This window comes from Mobula hypostoma, chromosome 1, assembly GCF_963921235.1.
Source record: "Mobula hypostoma chromosome 1, sMobHyp1.1, whole genome shotgun sequence".
Lineage (NCBI taxonomy): Eukaryota > Metazoa > Chordata > Chondrichthyes > Myliobatiformes > Myliobatidae > Mobula > Mobula hypostoma.
Window position 1 is genome coordinate 186625563 of NC_086097.1, and position 20185 is coordinate 186645747.

Here is a 20185-nt window from a genome sequence, read left to right on the forward strand (position 1 = left end):
AAAGCAGGAAGCACGTTTTCCACAAAGGAAAATAGATATCCAGAACTTGTTCGTCAAAAGGCAGTTAAAATAACCGACGCAGCCGTCATTAGATCGGCGACTGGCAACAGAGTACAGAGACGTGGAATAACAGCAAGAGAAAACGACGATCAGTGCTGCGAGATTGAATGAATGGTTTAACAGGCTGAAGGAGCTCAATGTCGTGCTCCCGGTTCTTCATGTTCCCAAAGCAACATTTGTTGCTATTTCCTCAGATCTGATAGGAGGTTGGTAACGCGGAACGCTAAATCTTCTCTATCCATTGATGCTGACGGACCTGCTAAGTATTTCCATCCTTATTTTTATTCCCTCTCAATATTACTTTCGGGGGGGGGGCGCGGGAGAGAGACTAGGGGAGAGGGAACAGTATCAGCAGATGATTAACTGAGATTAAGATTGTCATTCTGTTCCGAACGTTCACCTGATCAACACACGTGCAAGAATGATCCATCATTTCTTTATTGTACACGAAAAACGGCGAGAAATTGTTACCCCTGTGCGTATTTGAAGAATAATTGTTCAGATGCAAGGTTCTTTGTGCATGAAATAAATACTTAATAAAATGCGTTATTTCCCTCTCCCAAATACGTAATGATATCGTTTCCTCTTGCTCTCCAGTACAGAATCCCAATAGTAAACGGAATATATTCCTGATTTCTTTGAATTTAATATAATTTGCCCTTTCCCACATGCAGAGTGAACGTGGTAAATAGTTATCTCCGTGCTTTCCTGAGCAGTAAGTGGTTAATGTTGGCAGCGCCGCCCACTCAATAGTAAACAATCAAATACGTCCTCCTCTGTTCCCACACATAGAGTCAATAGTTACTAATATCCATTGCTCTTTTTTTTAATCTGGAAAAATACCCAAGAAGAATAACATTCCTTTGCATTGATTGCGTACAGTTAACGAGGCGCATGTTTATCCCTCCATGTTTACAAACCTTTGCCTCTACATACTAGTCCATGCTGTGAAGGTCCGGCACCTTTCCCCTTGGCAGCGGTTCCTTTCCTCTCACCTGCCAGCCGAATGGTAGCAGCTGGCAGGAAACAGTGGCGCGTGCGCAGTGAGCATGGAGGGCTGGGCAATCGCGCACGAGCTGCATTTAGAGGGCGCGAGCCGGCAATTGTGGCTCAGATTGAAATTGACAGTGGAAGGTGGCGTGCGGCTGTAAACCTCCAGCACACAGGTAACTAGGAGCAGCACCAAACGACCATGGCGGACATGCACAACCTTTACCTGCAAGGGATTGAAGACTCGACCTCGCAGTTTTTGGAAATTTGGCACCACTATGATAATGCCGGTAATTGTGACATTTTGCAAAAAAAAAACATTGAATTCGACCGTGTGGTATTGTGCAAGATTAATGCTTTTATATCTGTTCACAAGAGCTTCCATCCAGTTGTGCATAATATTTGAACACCAAAAGTTTTTTTTAAATCGATGAAATAACTCTATTTTTACAAGTCAAATTGTAAAAAGGAAATTGGATTAAAATGAGTAATATATCCAATTCTAACTTGATTGGGGTTGGTAAATGTAAATTACCACGACAGCGTAGGTGAAGGGTAGGATCTGGGAGAGGGCTAATGGAAGTATAGGGAGAAGCGAATGGAATCACACTAGGATCGATAAACGGTGTTAATCTGGGGACAGGGGACAATGTATGACTCCAAGTACGAAACTTTGTTATAAATAAAAGTGTGCCTTACTATTTTAGGTCATGGTTATATTGATGGGAGAGAACTGCAGAACTTCATTGGAGAACTCCAACAAGCTCGAAAAGGCGTTGGCTTAGTAAGTGTTAAATAACAACAACAATGTACTTAATGGAATAAACTCATGTAGAACCGAATTATAATGGTCGAAGAACAGAATTCAATCAGTAATAAATATTAAAGTCTGGATTTTGCATTCTTGGGAGCACTTTTTGAACAGGTTACAGATGCAAAAACCAAATACCTGTAGAAACTATTTCCGCTTCTGAAAGCGATAAGAGATACAAAAGTGAATTAAATTGTTTATTATTCCCTCAAGCTTCCTCGGTGGTTTCACTAATGTATCTGTCGGAAACGCCCAAGCACCGGGCTAAACATTTCACAATTGATTGCATTGAGACTCTAGATTTCACCCAAGATCTGCTGCCTTACTCCCTTGACCTGGCGCTAAATAGTGGGATCTGGTTGATCCACAAATTAGTGGCTACAGTATTCTTTCTCTCTGGCTCCACCTCAGGCAGTTTGTAGATTGAGTCGCTTCTGCTGAAATTCGGGAGTTTAATTCACTCGGTGTTTGAAAGGCGATTACATGTAAAATACTTGTACATCATATGTAATCCAATATAGTTTACTTCGGAGGCTTGTTTTCCTCGTAATTAAAGAACTTGCGATACTAAGTTTATAAATTAATGAAATGTTAGCTCTCAATGATATTCTATGTATCAGCAGGTTGATAACAGTGAAACACGACTATATAAAATACTAAGATCTGTCACAGATGTGAATACCGTAGTGTCAAAAGTTGGCCGATAGCTACACCGCTGTTTCCTTGACTACGGGCTTCTTGTAAAAGGGCACGCGGGCATTATTACTGATATTGCCTGACGACGAATCTCACCGGTGGCAATTATGGACCATTATGTAATACTCCTACAATGCTCTAGTTTTGATTACTATCTCTAATTCGTGATTCGCTCTTCTGTCCTTTATGAGCATTTGTTTTATTTCCCTGAAAATGATTATCATACACAATAGGTAATCTGGGATAGGTCTTAACTTCGGTGAAGGGCAATAAATTCGCAGGTTAATTACAAATTAATGATAAAGGGAATGTTCCTCTGAGGAGTGAGGTACAGAAATATTCACAAATTAAGCTTTTAAGAAAATAAGTTCTGCATATAATTGGGTAATATCATTGGGCATTCACAAGCAATATGGATTTAAAGTAGTTAACTCGTTGAAGTTTTTATGATGTAAAGTAAGACATTAATCTCTGTAACAAGTAAATAAAACTTTAATTGCTTATTGTAAATCAAAATCCTGTGAATGTTGAAGTACTGAAATAAAATCAGTGCTGAATATACTGATTGTCTTACGATTTCGAACATTTTCTGCTTTCTGTATTTTAGAATGTTTTGCTTATTTCATTTTACAACATTATGTAACTATCTGCAGCACCAGAAAACGTTGTCATCCACACTTCTTTTATTGTGCTCAAATGTGTACTTGTGTGTTCTGCTGTGCTGAAGGCCAGAATCTTGTAGGAATGTTCAGTAACAGCGCTAACATGATCAATTCTAGGAATTGTCTGATGAAGTGAAAGCTTTGGTGGAGAAGTATGATCAGAGTGCTGATGGAAAAATCGAACTGGCAGACGTAAGAATCTCCATTTGCATTAACTTTATCACATTTGACATAAACTAACTTAGGAAAGATTTTATTTCATTTTTTGAAGAAATTTGGCACTTTGGTTTGTTATTACCTGCACTTTTTAATATTTATACAAAAGGATCAATTTATGGGGATGGGGATTTACCATTTGCTTAATATTAACGTTCCTTACTTGCATATTGTCAACAGGTATGTGATAGAATGGCACGGAGAAATAAAAACATCCAGGAGCACTCTTGTACGAATCCTGATTTTAAACGTTTAAATGAATCTGCTACTTCAGATTTAAAAATTCTATTCTCACTTTCACCTTTTGGCAAAGTTGATTAAATGTGAAGTCTGCAGAACAATAAGCTCCAGAAATATTCAGTAAAAAAAGATCATCAGAAATTTATGCATCAGTAGCTTGGTAGTTTACTAAGTTAGTTTTGAAAGAAAATTATATTTTGCCTGTAATTTAATTTATTATATTCTTGAGTCAATTCAGCAGCAGAAGCATTGTCCGTAGGAGATAAATACCACTTTAAGGCTGAGCCAACCTGAGCATAATTGTAGTTGGTTGCAGAATATTTTTGGAAAAGATCTTAATAGCTGATCCCTCATCTGTGCCCTTTGAGAGGGAATACAATTTTGCCAAAAGACTTCTAAAGAAGAAATATAACCAGTAAACTTAACATAGTCTTTTAAACACATTCGAGTATCAAATTAAACACTTTTCATAGATTGATATTGATTCTAAGAAAATTACCTAAGTGTCAGAAGAAACATTTTCAAAATCCAATTTCAATTTATGTTTAAATCAAAAGCTAAGTGGGATTTACCCAAAATAATGAGAATGGTTGAAACAAAAGCAATTATTCTGCAGCAGTCATAATGTAATAAACAAACTAATATTTTCATATTTACTTTATCATGTCTCAACTATGATTTCTATTAATACTTGAGGAATTTGCAAAGCTCTTCTGTGCAAAATGAAAATGAGTTTAAATGATAGGAATTAAATAATAGTATACCTGTATATGTTTTTGCATCACAAACTATCGTCGTTCTGTGGTAATCGATGTAAATTTAACAATTCACAACTGGATGTCAAGCGATGACTTAAATAATATCACGATGGAAGTGCGTGAGTGTGTGTTTCCTAGATCAGCTGTGTTAAGACAATACAACAACTCTTCAGTATATGCCAGTCATGACTGACTAGATAAATTCTTCAGTGTAACCATAATTATGATGTATTGAAACCATCCAGTCCTGCCGAAAGGTCTCAGCCTGAAACGTCGACTGTACTTTTTTCCATAGATGCTACCTGAACTGCTGGGTTCCTCCAACATTTTGTATGTGTTGTTTGGTTCATACCTAGTAATCTAGGAAGCTCAGGACTCAATCTGTGCAAGAATGCTAAAAGTGCCTTAAGTGGAAAGGAGAGCCTATCTCCAGGCTGACAAGTTCTTGAAGCTTGCAATTTTAGCCAACGACTTAATCAAAATGTATTTAAATTTCCCCTTTCTTTCTTGATTACTGATGCAGGGTAGCTGAAAGCTAGAGTAATTGTTTATCCTTTAGTAATGATAAGAGGAAGGCACAAAAGCATGGCAGGGAATTGGGGAATAAAATTGTAATAGGATTGTCTCTTTTTAAAAAATAAAATAAGATAAAATCATTAATCAGTAATGTCAATGATGAGTTAGAAAACAGTGTTAACCAGTATATTATTTTTCTAGCTTCTTCAGATTCTGCCAACAGAAGAAAACTTCTTCTTGTTCTTTCGGCAACAATTAAAATCAAGCACAGAATTTATTGAGGTATCCATGTCCTTGTCCAGTGATTGACAGAAATCAGATGGTCACTCTAATCATATTTTAAAGTATCTTTGCTCAGTAGAAGTTCAATATTGTTTGCTTTCCAAAATTGAGATATTATTACTGTCTACAATACTCAAAATATTTTTTGAAATATTTCAAGTTACTCACTTGTATTAAAAAGTGTTTTGAGTGATGCTTGAATTTTTATAGATGTTATAATAAAGTATGCAACAATGTACCATAAATTTGAATTAAGACATGCCCATGTGAAATATGTCTATTAGACATTTATTGGAATTGTGAAATAAATTACAGCTACTGACATCTTTGCTATAAATTATACAGTTTTGTTTTCGTATTATGGATGTATAAAGATTTTTGTGTATTCCACACTTTTAATCGTCTATTATTGAGTTTTCTACACTAATTTAATGGTGCAAAATAAGATATTTTTGCTCAAGATAGATAACTGTACAAAGTCTGAGGGTGATTGTCAAACATAATTTTTGTATTTGGTGGTTGTTGCTACTACATGAAACTGCTTAAAACAAATTGTAGCATTGGCAAAAATAGAACATTTTTGCATGCTGAGCAATATTGACTGATTCTATACAGACAAAAATCAAAAGGAATGTCAAGATGCAGGAACAATACCAAAATTGGAATATATGCAGTCACTAAAACAAATTTTGCGATTATAATTTTAAATTCAAATTTGATCCCAAGTATTGTAAACAAGGCTCTAGTTTGGGGCAGTGAAATGGAGAGATTGGCATGCAATACTGAGTTGGAGCAGAACAGGATACCTGAGACTTTCAGGAAATGTATAGTTTTAATGCTGTCAGTTTACATTTAATCAAAGCCTACAATAGGTTTAAATTTGAGGCTTGAGTCACATTGAACAGGATGGTGCCAGGTAGATAATAACTTGGTCTCTTTGGGGATGGAGAAACAAATGTCACAGGCATGAAAAAATGTTTTGGCATATCTCTGCCACCTTCCAGCAGATAACTCTATAAAATTCTGGCAGCAGCAGGAGAGCAGAATGATGATTTTCTCAAAAAGTATGGATGCTATTTGTATGAGCCAGCAAACAAATTCGTATTAAATTGCATATTGCAAACAGTCTGGTTAGCAAGCTATAGAAAGGATATTATTTCACTGGAGAGGGTACAGAGGGGATTCACTAATGATATCTGGTATGGAATGCCTCAGCTATGAGGAGGGACTGGATGCACTAGGTTTGCTTTCCTTGGAGTGCAGGAGGGGGCAGCCTGAGTAATGTATACTAAATTGTAAGAAGCGAAGATAGAACACTAAGAAACGTTATCCCAGAATGGAGTCACATAAGCAAGAAAATATATGTTTAAGATAAAGAGTAATAGTGGATCAATAGAAGTTGTTTTTTTTTTAGCTCTGAGTGTGGTCACAATCTGAAATGCACTGTCTAAGAAGACAGTGGAGCCAGGTAATCAGGCAGCATTTAAACTATCTGGATGGGCACTTGAATCACTAGGGCAATGGAAAGCTACAGACCAAGTACTGTTAAGTATGATTAGTAGAAATGGGTACTTGATGATTAGCATGGACAAAAACAAAGGGCTTGTGCTTCATTGTATGACCCTAATATTTTAGAGCAATATAAAAAAAATTAAAATCTAAATTCATCAAATTTGTTTTATATACAAAATGACTGGACAGATATTAATCTTATTCAATAAAGGAAACTAAACAAATTGCTGTACTTAACAATCGTTTTTTTATTACAAATGAGTTAAACTGTTTTTTTTTCAGACTTGGCGAAGGTATGATGAAGATCATAGTGGCTTCATAGAGGCAGATGAGCTGAAGGTAAAGGCCAATTGTGCATAAGGTATTATACATGATAATACTGTATTCTAGTATAATGTATTTTTTTTTAACCTGGAGAGCATGGCTGCTCATTGGGCACCAAATGACATGGAAATAATTAAGTTAATAATTGGGGGTGGGAAACAAAATTGGTTTGTAACCTTTTGGGCTGTAGGGTTACTAATCCTCAGAGCATCCTCAATTCTGTATAAGCTATGGCCTGTTATATTTTTGGATCTTTGGTATTTTTACTAAATGTGAACAGTGTATAGGCTCCCCATTCTCGTGTTGAATTTAGTTGTAACTTTCTAATCCAATCTACTTGCCATTCTCTAGTGAAGCTTCTAGTGCTGGGAACATATCTGCAGTACATTGGTACTTAGTCAATGTTTGTTTACTGGCTGAATTCCCCAGTTACAAACCAATGCAGTTGTTTGATGTTTGTATCTGTGTGATCCCAAGGCTATGCCTGATACTGAAGAACAATGGTCACTAATGCAGACAAAAACTTGTTTTCAAAACATTTAAAAATTGTTTCTGGGTAATTTCCAGATATACTTCTCCTGAGTGCTGTCTACAAATAAATCGTGTTTCAATAAATGGCAAATTGTTTGGCTCCATGCCCCAGTCTCTCAATTTTATAAGTGGGGAGGTGACAACAGCTTGCAGTAGTGGTATGAAATCCGAACTAGTGACTTTTTCTTTTTTTCTTCCTTTGCATCAGTCTTCACTGTGGAAGACACCAGTGGTATGCCTGATGTTGTAGTGTGTGCGGTTACTAATACAAGAGAGAAGGTGCTCACAAAGCTGAAAGGTACATAAGTCACCCAGGCCAGATGAACTTCACCCTAGGGTCCTGAAAGAGGTAGCATTAGAAATGATCTTTCTGAAATCATTGGACCCTGACATGGTGCCAGAGAACTGGAAAATTGCAAATGTCACTACACTCTTTAAGAAAGGAGGAAGGCAGCAGAAAGGAAATTATAGACAAGTTAGCCCAACCTCAGTGGTTAGGAAGATGTTAGTCAATTGTAAAGGATGAGGTGATAGAGTACTTGGTGACGCAGGACAAGACAGTACAAAATCACAAGGTTTCCTTCAGGGAAAATACTGCCTGAAGAACTTTTTGGAATTCTTTGAGGAGATTGCAAGTAGGATAGATAAAGGGGATACAGTGGTTTTGGATATTTGGATTTTCAGAAGGCCTTTGACAAGATGCCACATATGAGGCTGCTTACCAAGTTAAGAGCCCATGGTATTACAGGAAAGTTACAAACATGGTTAGAGCATTGGCTGATTTGTAGGAGGCAGCGAGTGGGAATAAAAGGATCCTTTTCTGGTTGGGTGCCAGTAACTAGTGGTGTTCTGCAGGGGTTGGTGTTGGGACCACTTCTTTTTATGCTGCATATCAATGATTTAGATGATGGAATAAATGGCTTTCTTGCTGAGTTTACAAATGATATGAAGATTGGTGGAAGAGCAGGTAGTGTTGAAGAAACAGGTGGGATGCAGAAAGACGTAGACAGATTAGGAGAATGGGTAAGAAAGTGGCAGATGAAATACAATGTTGGAAAATGCATGGTCATGCACTCTGGTAGTAGAAATAAATGTGCGGACTATTTTCTAAATGGGGAGAAAATTCAGGAATCTAAGGTGCAGAGGGACATTGGAGTCCTTGTGCAGAACACTCTGAAAGTTAACCTGCAGGTTAAGTTGGTGGTGAGAAATGCCATGTTAGCATTCATTTCAAGAGATCTAGAATACAAGAGCAAGGATGTGATGCTGAGGTTTTATAAGGCACTGGTGAGGTCTCACCTTGAGTATTGTGAACAGTTTTGGGCCCCTCATCTTAGAAAAGATGTGCTGGCATTGGAGAAGGTCCAGAGGAGGTTCACAGGAATGAAAGGGTTATCATACGAGTAATGTTTGATGGGTCTGTACTCACTGGAATTCAGAAGGATGGGGTGGGGGGAATCTCATACAGAGTACATGTGGAAAGGATGTTTCCCTTGATGGAAGAGTCTGGGACAAGAGGACGCAGCCTCAGGATAGAAGGGCGCCCTTACAAAACAGATGCAGAAAAATTTCTTTAGCCAAAGGGTGGTGAATTTATGGAATTTGTTGGCACATGCAGCTGTGGAGGCCAGGTTGTTGGGTGTATTTAAGGCAGAGATTGATAGGTTCTTGATTGGCATGGCATCAAAGGTTATAGGGAGAAATCCGGGAACTGGGGCTGAGGAGGAGGAAAGAAAAAATCAGCCATGATTGAATGATGGAGCAGACTCAATGGGCCAAATGGCCTAATTCTTCTCCTATGTCTGGTGATCTAATTTCAAACCTATACTACTTCAGGCTTTTACTACTCAGGATGGAATTTTCTCTGTTTATCACATACTGATTTACTGCAATTATAAATAATCTAATAGTTGCAACATAACTTCCTGTGCAGAAATCCACACAACTGAAATTCCTTGCATTAATCAAGCACAGTACTTCCCTGAAGCTGATTACTATTCATCTAGTTTATACTGTAAAATCCACTTTCTATCCCATACGTATTCATGTTAATACAATATAGAATGCTTCAGATACTGGGAGTCCACAATAAAAGCAGAAAAAAGCCAAAAACACCATGCTGGTCAGGTAGCATATGTGGAAACAGAAACATAACATTTAGATCAAGACTCTGTCAGCTAATTTCTAATATTTCACCTTGTAGTTAATCTACAATAAGTAATTGGACTGCGTATATGCAGGTAGAGTAAAATTGTCCATGATATCAGTGGTCCACAATTTGACTGGTCACCTGCAGCTTTAACCTAATGACACCTTGGAATGACATCCTCCCTTGGAGGGTCAGACACCCTGAGCCAATAGGCTGGTCCTGGACTTATTTCCTGGCACAATTTACATATTACTATTTAACTATTTATGATTTTATTACTATTTATTATTTATGGTGCAACTGTAACGAAAACCAGTTTCCCCCGGGATCAATTAAGTATGACTATGACTAACATGCAAGTTAATCTTCAGAGAATCCTGCACGAGGACTCCCAAGTGCCATTGCACCTCCTGATTTCAGAATTTTCTCCCCTTTATTTCTTCTTCCAAAGTGCATGACCATACCTGTGAGATAGCTCTGGCTGCTGTGCTTCGTGTCTGTGAGCTTCACAGTGATATGCCTTGTTAGATATTGGAGGAAACTGGAACATCCATGGGGAAGGCCATACAGTTGCAGGAGGAATGTATAAACTCTAAGGTTAGGATTGATTGAGTTAGCATGAGCTGTGAGGCAGTAGCTGCATCACTGCCATCCATATGACAGAAATAGAGAACAGAGGCAAATCCACTCTGATTTACCCCCATTCTCCTTTATCAGAGTTAAATTCATTCATATTCAACAGCTTCAATGTCACTCACTTTCTCCATGGAGTTTATCCAACACCAAACTGTGCATTTCTTATCAGTGAGCAATCCCATTTTTAAGACCTAATCAGGACTCCTCCCTTGCTATATGTTTATTGTATCAAAAACTGTGTTTGTGTTGCTTCTTGGACATTACAGATTTTGAACACTTTAATTTTCCTACCTTTTTCCCCCACCAGTGCCCTCACTTTCACATAGCCCATTTCTGCCTCTTCCCTTTCCTTTTCTGACTTTTCTATCTCTGTCAACCCAGCTACTCTTTCAGTTTTTCTGCTTCTTGAAAGGATTCTATTTCATTATTCCGATTTCAGATTTATTTCAGATACTGTACATATATTTCATATCATATTTGTCACAAATCTCCACATAATATTTATCCAAGGTATACACTTGTAGAAAGGAGAGGAAAGAAAGAACAATCAAAAGAAGAAAACTATGTACAGAGTAGGGAGTGATCTTTTTTTTTACAACATATTCATTGACTTGTGAGAATAAAATCAGGCCTGTGAGGTGTTATGTAGTTAAACCATTTTTTCCAGTATGAATAAAATTGTTCCAACTTATGATTAACAGATGCTGTTATCTTCTCCATTTTGTAAATGTCCATTGTAATTTCCATCCAGATGAATGCTAACATTGCATCTAAAGTTAGGCTCTCCTGTGATAACCATTTCCTGGTAAGGGTCTTTTTACCAGCCACCAGCAGTACATTCATTAAATATTTATCTCTTTTCAACCATTCTTGAGGTATATACCCAAAATACATGGTCTTACTCTCTAAGGGTATTTCACATATAAAGATGTCTTGTAGGGCGTTATGTATCCCACTCCAATAGTTTTTGATAATGGGGCATTCCCAGAAAATATGATAATGGTTTGCACTTTGATTTCCACAATTTCTCCAGCAGACAGGGGGGTTACTATCATAATGGGATTTCTGAGAGGGTGTAATAAAATATTTTGTCAAGTTTTGCCACCCGAACTCCCTCCATTTCTGTGAACTGGTACACTTCCATTGATACCTCCATATTATTGTCCATTCTTCCTCAGATATTATTATCCTTCCTTCTCCCATTTTGTCTTAATGTATAAAGTCAAATGTGTTTTAAGATTTGACAAACCCTTATACACACTTGAAATTATTCTACTACTGTTGTCTGAATTATATGCTTTTCTAAATAACTCTATCAGACATGTACTTGCCTTGGTTACTTTTTTACCCGCCCTGTTAACATTCTGTCGCATCTGTAAATACCGGTAAAAGTCTTGTTTTTCTAATAAGTGTTTCTCTTTGAGCATTTCAAAACTGAACAATGTTCCTTCTTTCATTATATTGCAAATAGCTGTTATTCCTTAAGCTGTTCAGTCCTTAAATCTAGCATCCGGTTTATTCGGCATAAAATCTGAGTCATGTGTACACCATTTAAGAATTGCAATGTCTCTCTCTTGTTTATATTCTTTTATAATAGTTTTCCATATCAAATGCCTTTTCAGTGTCCATACTTATCACTATTGCTTCAATTTCATTTTTTGTATATGATCCATAATGTGAAGTGTCCTTTGTATATTGTCTTGTGTTTGGCATTGTTGTATAAAACCTGTCTGATCATTATGTATCAGTGTGGGTAGAAAATCTTCTAATCATTTGGCCATGATGGAGGTAAATATTCTATAATCCACATTAAGAACAAATATTGGTCTAAATGACCCACATTCCATTTCATCCTTGCCTTCTCTCGGTATAGCTGAGATTATCGCCTCCTTCCAGCTGGGTGGTATTTGTGCCTTTCTTAGGGCCCAGTTCAGTGTGGGGAGTAAAACAGGAATTAACTCACTTCTAAACTCTTTATACCACTCTGCCGTATATCCATCTGATCCTGGTGACTTGCTTAATTTAAGCCTACTAATTGCAGTTTTTAGTTCAGCGTCAGTTATGTCAGCAGTCATCATTCTATTTTGTTCTTTGCTTAAAGTGGGTAACTCTAAAGAATTCAGGAGGTATTAATTTGGGTTATGCTTCCCCCTGGAACTTTGGAATATAGAGTTTTGTAAAACATTTCAAAAACTTCTTGAGTTTCACTTAGCTTATTTTTTTTTATCACTTTTGTTCTTGGATCCCTAATTCTATGAATGTATTTTCTGCTTTTTTTTTTCAGTCTCCACACCAGTATTTTCATAGATTTAAATCCACTTTCATAGTGTCTCTGTTTCAGAAACATTCCTTTTTTTTCTAATTTCTTGTGTAGCCGAACTATTAATTTCATTCCAATCTTTAAAATTTCCTCTAGTGCATCCTGTGCCAAACTCAGTTTGTTTTTTTTCTAGTTCCTTCAGCTTATTTTGTAATTCCTCTAATGTTTTATTCTTTTTTTCTTGTATGAAGATATCGCTACAATTTTCCCTCTTAAGACAGCCTTCAGACTATCCCATAGAATGGGAGGTGAAACCTCTTCATTATCATTGAATTCTAAGTAAAGACCAATTTCTTTTTTAGTTTGTTCCTTAAAATAGGAATCATTGAGTAGACTTGAATTTAGTTTCCAAATACTATTCTTTGGTTGTAGGTCAAAATCAACAGATAAATATATAGGTGCATAGTCACTTACATCTATTGTCCCAATTCCACAGGTGATTATTTTGTCTCCGTCTTTCCCAAATGTTATGAAATTAGTCTATTCTTGTATATACGGAATGGGCGGCAGAATAATGAGTGTAATCGCTTCTTTTGGGGAAAGGTCCCTCCATTTATCAATTAGACCAACATCGTCAAAAAGAGTGTTAACTTTCTTATCTAAGGACTTTGTTTCATACAGTTTTCTATTGGAAGAGTCTAACTTTGGTTGTAATTGTAAATTTAACGCTCCTCCAAGAGACCTTCTGCTTCTGTTATCATAATATTAGTAGTTTTCTGGAAGAAACTAATATTACTTCCTGGGGGTGCATATATATTCAATAAAGTAACTGGATTTCCACCTATATTCCCCCTTACCAGAATATATCAGCCATCCTTATCTCCCATTTCGAAAACTTTTTCAAAGTTTAGCTTGCTTGAGATGAGAACAGCAACTCCTCTTCTATGTCCTGATTTATGAGGAGAAAAACAAATTAGTTAAGTTCATTTTCTTTAATTTTCCATGCTCATTGTCATTTAAGTGAGTTTCCTGTAAATATGCTACATGTCTTGTTCTTTTTTCATTTTTGATAGAATTTTACTGTGCTTGACTGGATTCAACAGCCCATTGACATCAAAAGAAATGAATTTTACTTTGTCCTTAGCCATGTGCTTTTATCTGTTAGTATATCATTGAATTTTGCAGAATATAACTTAATCTTCTACTCCCTGAACAAATAAGAGCCAAGAAATGCGAATAATAATAACAAAAAAAGGTAATGAAGGTGTGATTCCAAGGCTGGGGTCTCTAGATGACCCTGGGTTGATCCGTGGGGGATAGCCCCTCCTACCTGTGAGTTGAGGGCCCCCGCTGCAGTTCCTATAAAAGTAAGTTTAAAAAAAATCTATGTCCATTACACAGAAATGATTTCCCTGTGCATTCCTCCCATGTGTATATTCTCATTTAGGAGGGGAAAAAGGAATGAATGAATTTTTTAAAATTGACTAATATAAAATCCACATTATAATACATATTTCTCGAGATAGGTATATCACCGTCTATTTTTGCTTCCGTTTAGTTTATCAGCACTTTTAAAGTTAGCCAAACCTTATGGCTCTTCTGGGGGAGGTGAGGGCTGCCCTTGGAGAACTCACAGTCTCCTCCTAATATCCTTCTCTCATCCTGCTCCCGTCCCCTGCTTTCTTGGTTCTCCTACTACTTCCCAAGCAGATCGGGATAACTGCTCAGCCAGACTTACCCTTGGTTTGACCACGCTAATGGGCAGTCCTCTGTTCTTCATGTCTGTAGTCACCTCTTCCACCATCTGATATAGTTGTATCCCTTCTTGGTAAAATACCCTCAGTTTAGCAGGGTACAGGGTTTGGAATTTAATCTTTTCTTGCTTTATTATTCGTTTTGCTTTGAAATATTCTTTCCGTTTCTGTAGGACTGCCGGGGGGTAATCATGATCGAAGCATATTAACTTCCCATTCCAAAGAACCCTCTTCTTACCCCAGGCCCTCCGTAGAATCTCCGCCTTGCTCTTGAATTGAAGGAATCTAAGTACTATTGAGCGCGACTTACTTTCTCTGTCTCCAGGAGGCCGCGGAATGAGCGAACGATGCGCCCTCTCAATTTCAATCTCCATAGTTAGGGCTTCCAGCGCTTCCTGCAGCAGCTTGTCTGCAAAGTCTGTCATCGACAATCCCTCCGCTCCTTCGGGAACATTATAAATCCTGATATTTTTCCGTTGCGATCTTCCTGGTCAAGCAATTTACTTTCCTGTTGATTTAATATTTTTATCATAGTCATAGTCATAGTCATACTTTATTGATCCCAGGGGAAATTGGTTTTCATTACAGTTGCACCATAAATAATTAAATAGTAATAAAACCATAAATATTTAATAGTAATATGTAAATTATGCCAGGAAATGTCCAGAACCAGCCTATTGGCTCAGGGTGTCTGACCCTCCAGGGGAGGAGTTGTAAAGTTTGATGGCCACAGGCAGGAATGACTTCCTATGACGCTCCGTGTTGCATCTCGGTGGAATAAGTCTCTGGCTGAATGTACCCCTGTGCCCAACCAGTACATTATGTAGTGGCTGGGAGACATTGTCCAAGATGGCATGCAACTTGCACAGCATCCTCTTTTCAGACACCACTGTCAGACAGTCCAGTTCCATCCCCACAACATCACTGACCTTACAAATGAGTTTGTTGATTCTGTTGGTGTCTGCTACTCTCAGCCTGCTGCCCCAGCACACAACAGCAAACAGGATCGCACTGGCCACCACAGACTTGTAGAACATCCTCAGCGTCGTCCGGCAGATGTTAAAGGACCTCAGTCTCCTCAGGAAATAGAGACAGCTCTGACCCTTCTTGTAGACGGCCTCAGTGTTCTTTGACCAGTCCAGTTTATTGTCAATTCGTATCCCCAGGTATTTGTAATCCTCCACCATGTCCACACTGACCCCTTGGATGGAAACAGGGGTCACCAGTACCTTAGCTCTCCTCAGGTCTACCATCAGCTCCTTAGCCTTTTTCACATTAAGCTGCAGATAATTCTGCTCACACCATGTGACAAAGTTTCCTAGGGTAGCCCTGTACTCAGCCTCATCTCCCTTGCTAATGCATCCATCTATGGCAGAGTCATCAGAAAACTTCTGAATTTGACAAGACTCTGTGCAGTAGTTGAAGTCCGAGTATCTTAGTATCTGTTCCACGTTTTGCACGCGATCTTCCACCTTCTCAATTCGAGTCTCTGCCACTGCTATTTTCTTATTGACTTTGGTGAGCTCTGACTTGATATCGTTCAGTTGCTGTTTTATATCTTTTTGGACTTCTCTTATCTCTTCCAGAATCTTTATCATATTTGCCGCTTCGCTTGCACGAGGCCCTGTGTCAGCTTCGCTGCCACGCACACGTGCAGGAGAGCCGCGCGTTGTACCTCTCTCTTCCATAGACTCCGCTATGGTGCTTTTTTTAATCTCCATTCTTTTACCCCATTCTTGCCCCCCTTATCAATTCAGATATTTTCGAAAGATCTTGTATTTGATGGATTAACAGGGCAAAATATGTGTTTTTCCAGAGGAGCTATTGACTTAAGCTGCCATTCTGAACGATGATGTCACCAAAACCCCCATGTTTTGTCTCTACTAAAAAGCAAGTATTGATAAGGAATGAGATGAAAAAGCAGAATTTAAGAACAGGCATGTTAGCAGAAAGCCAACATGGATTTAGAAAGGGGAAATCGTGTTTTATTAATATGCTGGAGTTCTATGAAGAGGCAACTAAAATTTATGATAACAATAGAGCAGTTGATGTTATTTACTTGAACTTTCAGAAGGCTTTTGACAAGGTACCCAGCAAGGGGTTAATAATCAAATTACAGGAGTTAGGGATTCGAGTAAGCTGTGTGAATGCATGCTGATTTGACTCAAAAACAGAAAACAAGAAGTTATGGTGAGAGGAACATTTTTACACATAGAAGATGTTAAAAGTAGGGTTCTGCAAGGATCAGTTTTGGGCCTGCTGCTGCATTTTAATTTGCATTAATGATTTGGATGAGCACATAACAAATAAGCTGGTAAAGTTTGCAGATGATACAAAATTGGTGAGACGGGCTAATAACATTCAGGTAGCAGAATCAACACAGTTCAAACTTAAAAAAAAACAGATGTGGGAAGAGAAGTGGCAGATGAAAGTTAATATAAGTAAATGTGAAATATTGCATACAGGAAGTGGAAATATTAGATACAAATATGCAATGGGGGGGTCTTGAGTTAGAAAGTGCACTGTACGAGGATAATTTGGGTGTCCTGGTGGAATCATCATTATCAACAACTAGACAACATACAGAAGCGATTAGGAAGACTAATAGAATGTTGAGCTATGTAATGTACTCATTGGTGTTCAAGTCTAGAGACGCTCTCCTTGAGCTGTATAATGCACTTGAGGCCACACCTTGAGTACTGTGTACAATTTTGCTCTCCATATTTTGTGATGCATATGAAGGCACTGAACATTTTCAGAGAAAGGCGATTAGACTATGCATTGTATGAGCAATGAAGAAAGATTGAAAACATTAGATCTTTTTAGCCTAAGTAGATGTTGAATGAGAGGAGACATGATAGCAGTGTTCAAAATCATTAAGGGTGTAAGTAAAGTGGATGCCAGCAGCTACTTCGAAATTAATCCATCAATGAGGACACCGGGCCATAGGTGGAGACTGGCTAAAGGGAGATTTCAAACTAACATTAGGAAGCATTTCTTTACACAGAGCTGTGGACACATGGAACAAACTACCTAGTTGTGTAGTTGAGAGTAGTACCTTATAAAACTTTCAAATCTAAACTTGATAGTTATTTCAACACAGTATGTGAATAGAAATTTGGCAAGCTTTAATGCATTGAATGGCCTATTCTCAAAACTTTCTAATGCTCAAATTAGAACAAATGCTTTTAAGACTCTTTCATTAATTACGGTTTCCCCTTCTACCATTGATAACAGGGTTTCTCCTCTTGTTTTATAAACTCTGGTCTCACCCATTCCCCTCACAGCCATAACAAGCAGAAACATAGAAACATAGACATAGAAACATAGAAAATAGGTGCAGGAGTAGGCCATTCGGCCCTTCGAGCCTGCACCGCCATTTATTATGATCATGGCTGATCATCCAACTCAGAACCCAGCCTTCCCTCCATACCCCCTGACCCCTGTAGCCACAAGGGCCATATCTAACTCCCTCTTAAACATAGCCAATGAACTGGCCTCAACAGTTTGCTGTGGCAGAGAATTCCACAGATTCACCACCCTCTGTGTGAAGAAGTTTTTCCTAATCTCGGTCCTAAAAGGCTTCCCCTCTATCCTCAAACTGTGGCCCCTCGTTCTGGACCTCCCCAACATCGGGAACAATCTTCCCGCATCTAGCCTGTCCAATCCCTTTAGGATCTTATACGTTTCAATCAGATCCCCCCTCAATCTTCTAAATTCCAACGAGTACAAGCCCAGTTCATCCAGTCTTTCTTCATATGAAAGACCTGCCATCCCAGGAATCAATCTGGTGAAGGTTCTCATTGCGCTCTTCTTCCACTGCACCTGCCTTTTCATTCAGCAGATCATCTTCCATAATTTTTACTACCTTCAATTGGATTCCACCGCCAGACACATCTCACACTTCTTTCAGCATTGTGGAGGGACTATTCCTTGCACAACTTCCTGGCCTGGTCTTCCATCTCCACTAACCACTCCTCTTGTATTTATGATTTGCTACTCTTATTTCTCATCTCTCTACTATAGAAACCCAAATACTCTTTCCATGTGAAGCAGTAATTTGCTTGCATATTTTCCCAGTTTGGTGTATTTCATTTGGTGATCATGATGTGGTCATCTTGACATTGCAAAAACAAACTATAGATCTGGAGTCCTGTTTTGCAGAATGCTTTCATTAAATCTGAGGTTAATCATAAACTTGTGGTTATCTGTCACTTTAATTCTGTTCCACACCTATCCTGAACTGTCTTCATCTGCATCCTAGGGACTTGATGTATTGAACAATTTCAGGGGAACAGGCGTGATTTATTTTACTTCCAAAGATACAGCTGTACTGTTCTGTTTTTTTTCCCAGTCTAACAGCTGTTTTTTTTAACCCTGAAAACTTGATTTACATCCTATCACAGTTGTTTTGTTCTCTCCACTGCTTTCCCTTATTTCCAACCTTTTTGAACTCTGATGGAAGGTCTCTGACCACAAATATTAACCCTGTCTTTCTGGGAAAAGAGAACAGTCAACGTATCGGGACGAAACCCTTCCGTCCTGCCGAAGGGTTTTGGCCCAAAACATTGACTCTACTCCTTTCCTAGAAGGCTGCCTCTCCTGCTGAGTTCCTCCAGTACTTTTGTGTGTATTGCTTGGATTTCCAGCATCCGCAGATTTTTTTTTCTTGTTTGTGATTAAACCCTGTTTTTCTTTTGCTGCTTGAGATTTGATTCCTGCTATCTCAAAGGGCACCTAAAGCCACAATCATATTGTGTGTGCTCATGTGCTGCCTTCTATAGTCAGCCTGATCAAAGCCCTCGTGTCTCTTCTGTAGTGGAATCCAGCTATGTCACAACCGTCTGAGCTGACACACAAACTGCTCTTTCGCTTTGGCCCATGTGCAATTCATTTGTGCCTAATGATCGCTCGTGTGCAAATACAACCTTGAACCAGTGTCTGGGACAGTAATAGGGTGCATTTACTTTCCTTGCTATATAGCAACTATCTAGCTCCTCCTGACTAATTGTCTTTTTTTTCTAGAATACAGTATCTGAAAAGAAAAGAAAATATGGGGATATGTTTACATCTTGTACATCAAGGTTGTTGAATGAGATGGCAATACACACAAGAGGAGGTTTTGCCATGGCAGTTCCAGTGACTTTTTCCTTCAGTGTACTGATTCAATGCAGAGTACAGTAGTTGTCTGCAAGAGTGTGTGGTATTTAATATGTTCAGGCAACATTCTTGCAGTCACTAAATAACTGGAAGCTGTAGACTAAGGTGTTGAAACAGTGCTAAGTACTGTACTTCAGAAGGTGTGATTGTGTGTTGGGGGTGTTGTGGGTTCAATGTTATTTTCTAGTGCTGCTTAATAAAGATTGCCATTAAGTGAGTTGGAGCATGTCGAACAGAGTTGTATGTGAAATTGTTAATGACTTTTGTGGTATATTTATGGTAACACAAGTCTGTGCTAATCGATTTCATCTTGTGATTTATTAAGTTAAATATACTGTTCTGATAATATGCATAGGATAACATGAAATCCTATGAAGATAGATAAATGGGGCAGCAATTTATTCTCAATTGCTCTTAAGGCACCATAAAGTAATAGCTGCACATTGTACTTTAGAAATTCAGTTCTATTGATTTCAATGTGAATAATTAAAATTGGCATTTTCTGCAGTCACTTCTGCAAGGTCATTACATTCAACTTTGCTATTTATATTGACATGGTTCCAGTTAAGATTTGCTTGTGGTGATCTTGCCAAGAATATTATTTTAAAATACTTGGTACAAAACAGCT

The 20185-nt window shown here is 38.2% G+C and overlaps 1 protein-coding gene across 2 annotated transcripts in view; it reads left to right on the forward strand.

Moving 5' to 3' along the window:
* Positions 1 to 1188: 1188 nt before the first annotated feature.
* The window catches only part of calb1 (calbindin 1), a 61647-nt gene continuing 42650 nt past the window's right edge, over positions 1189 to 20185 (forward strand). Inside the window, exons 1-5 of one of the 2 annotated variants that reach the window (XM_063061566.1) lie at positions 1189 to 1340; positions 1758 to 1834; positions 3337 to 3411; positions 5151 to 5231; positions 7026 to 7082. In XM_063061566.1, the coding sequence (XP_062917636.1) occupies positions 1253 to 1340; positions 1758 to 1834; positions 3337 to 3411; positions 5151 to 5231; positions 7026 to 7082 (378 nt within the window). In that variant the 5' untranslated portion in view covers positions 1189 to 1252. The remainder of the gene's footprint in view (positions 1341 to 1757; positions 1835 to 3336; positions 3412 to 5150; positions 5232 to 7025; positions 7083 to 20185) is intronic. The other variant, XM_063061575.1, reaches the window with a different exon arrangement.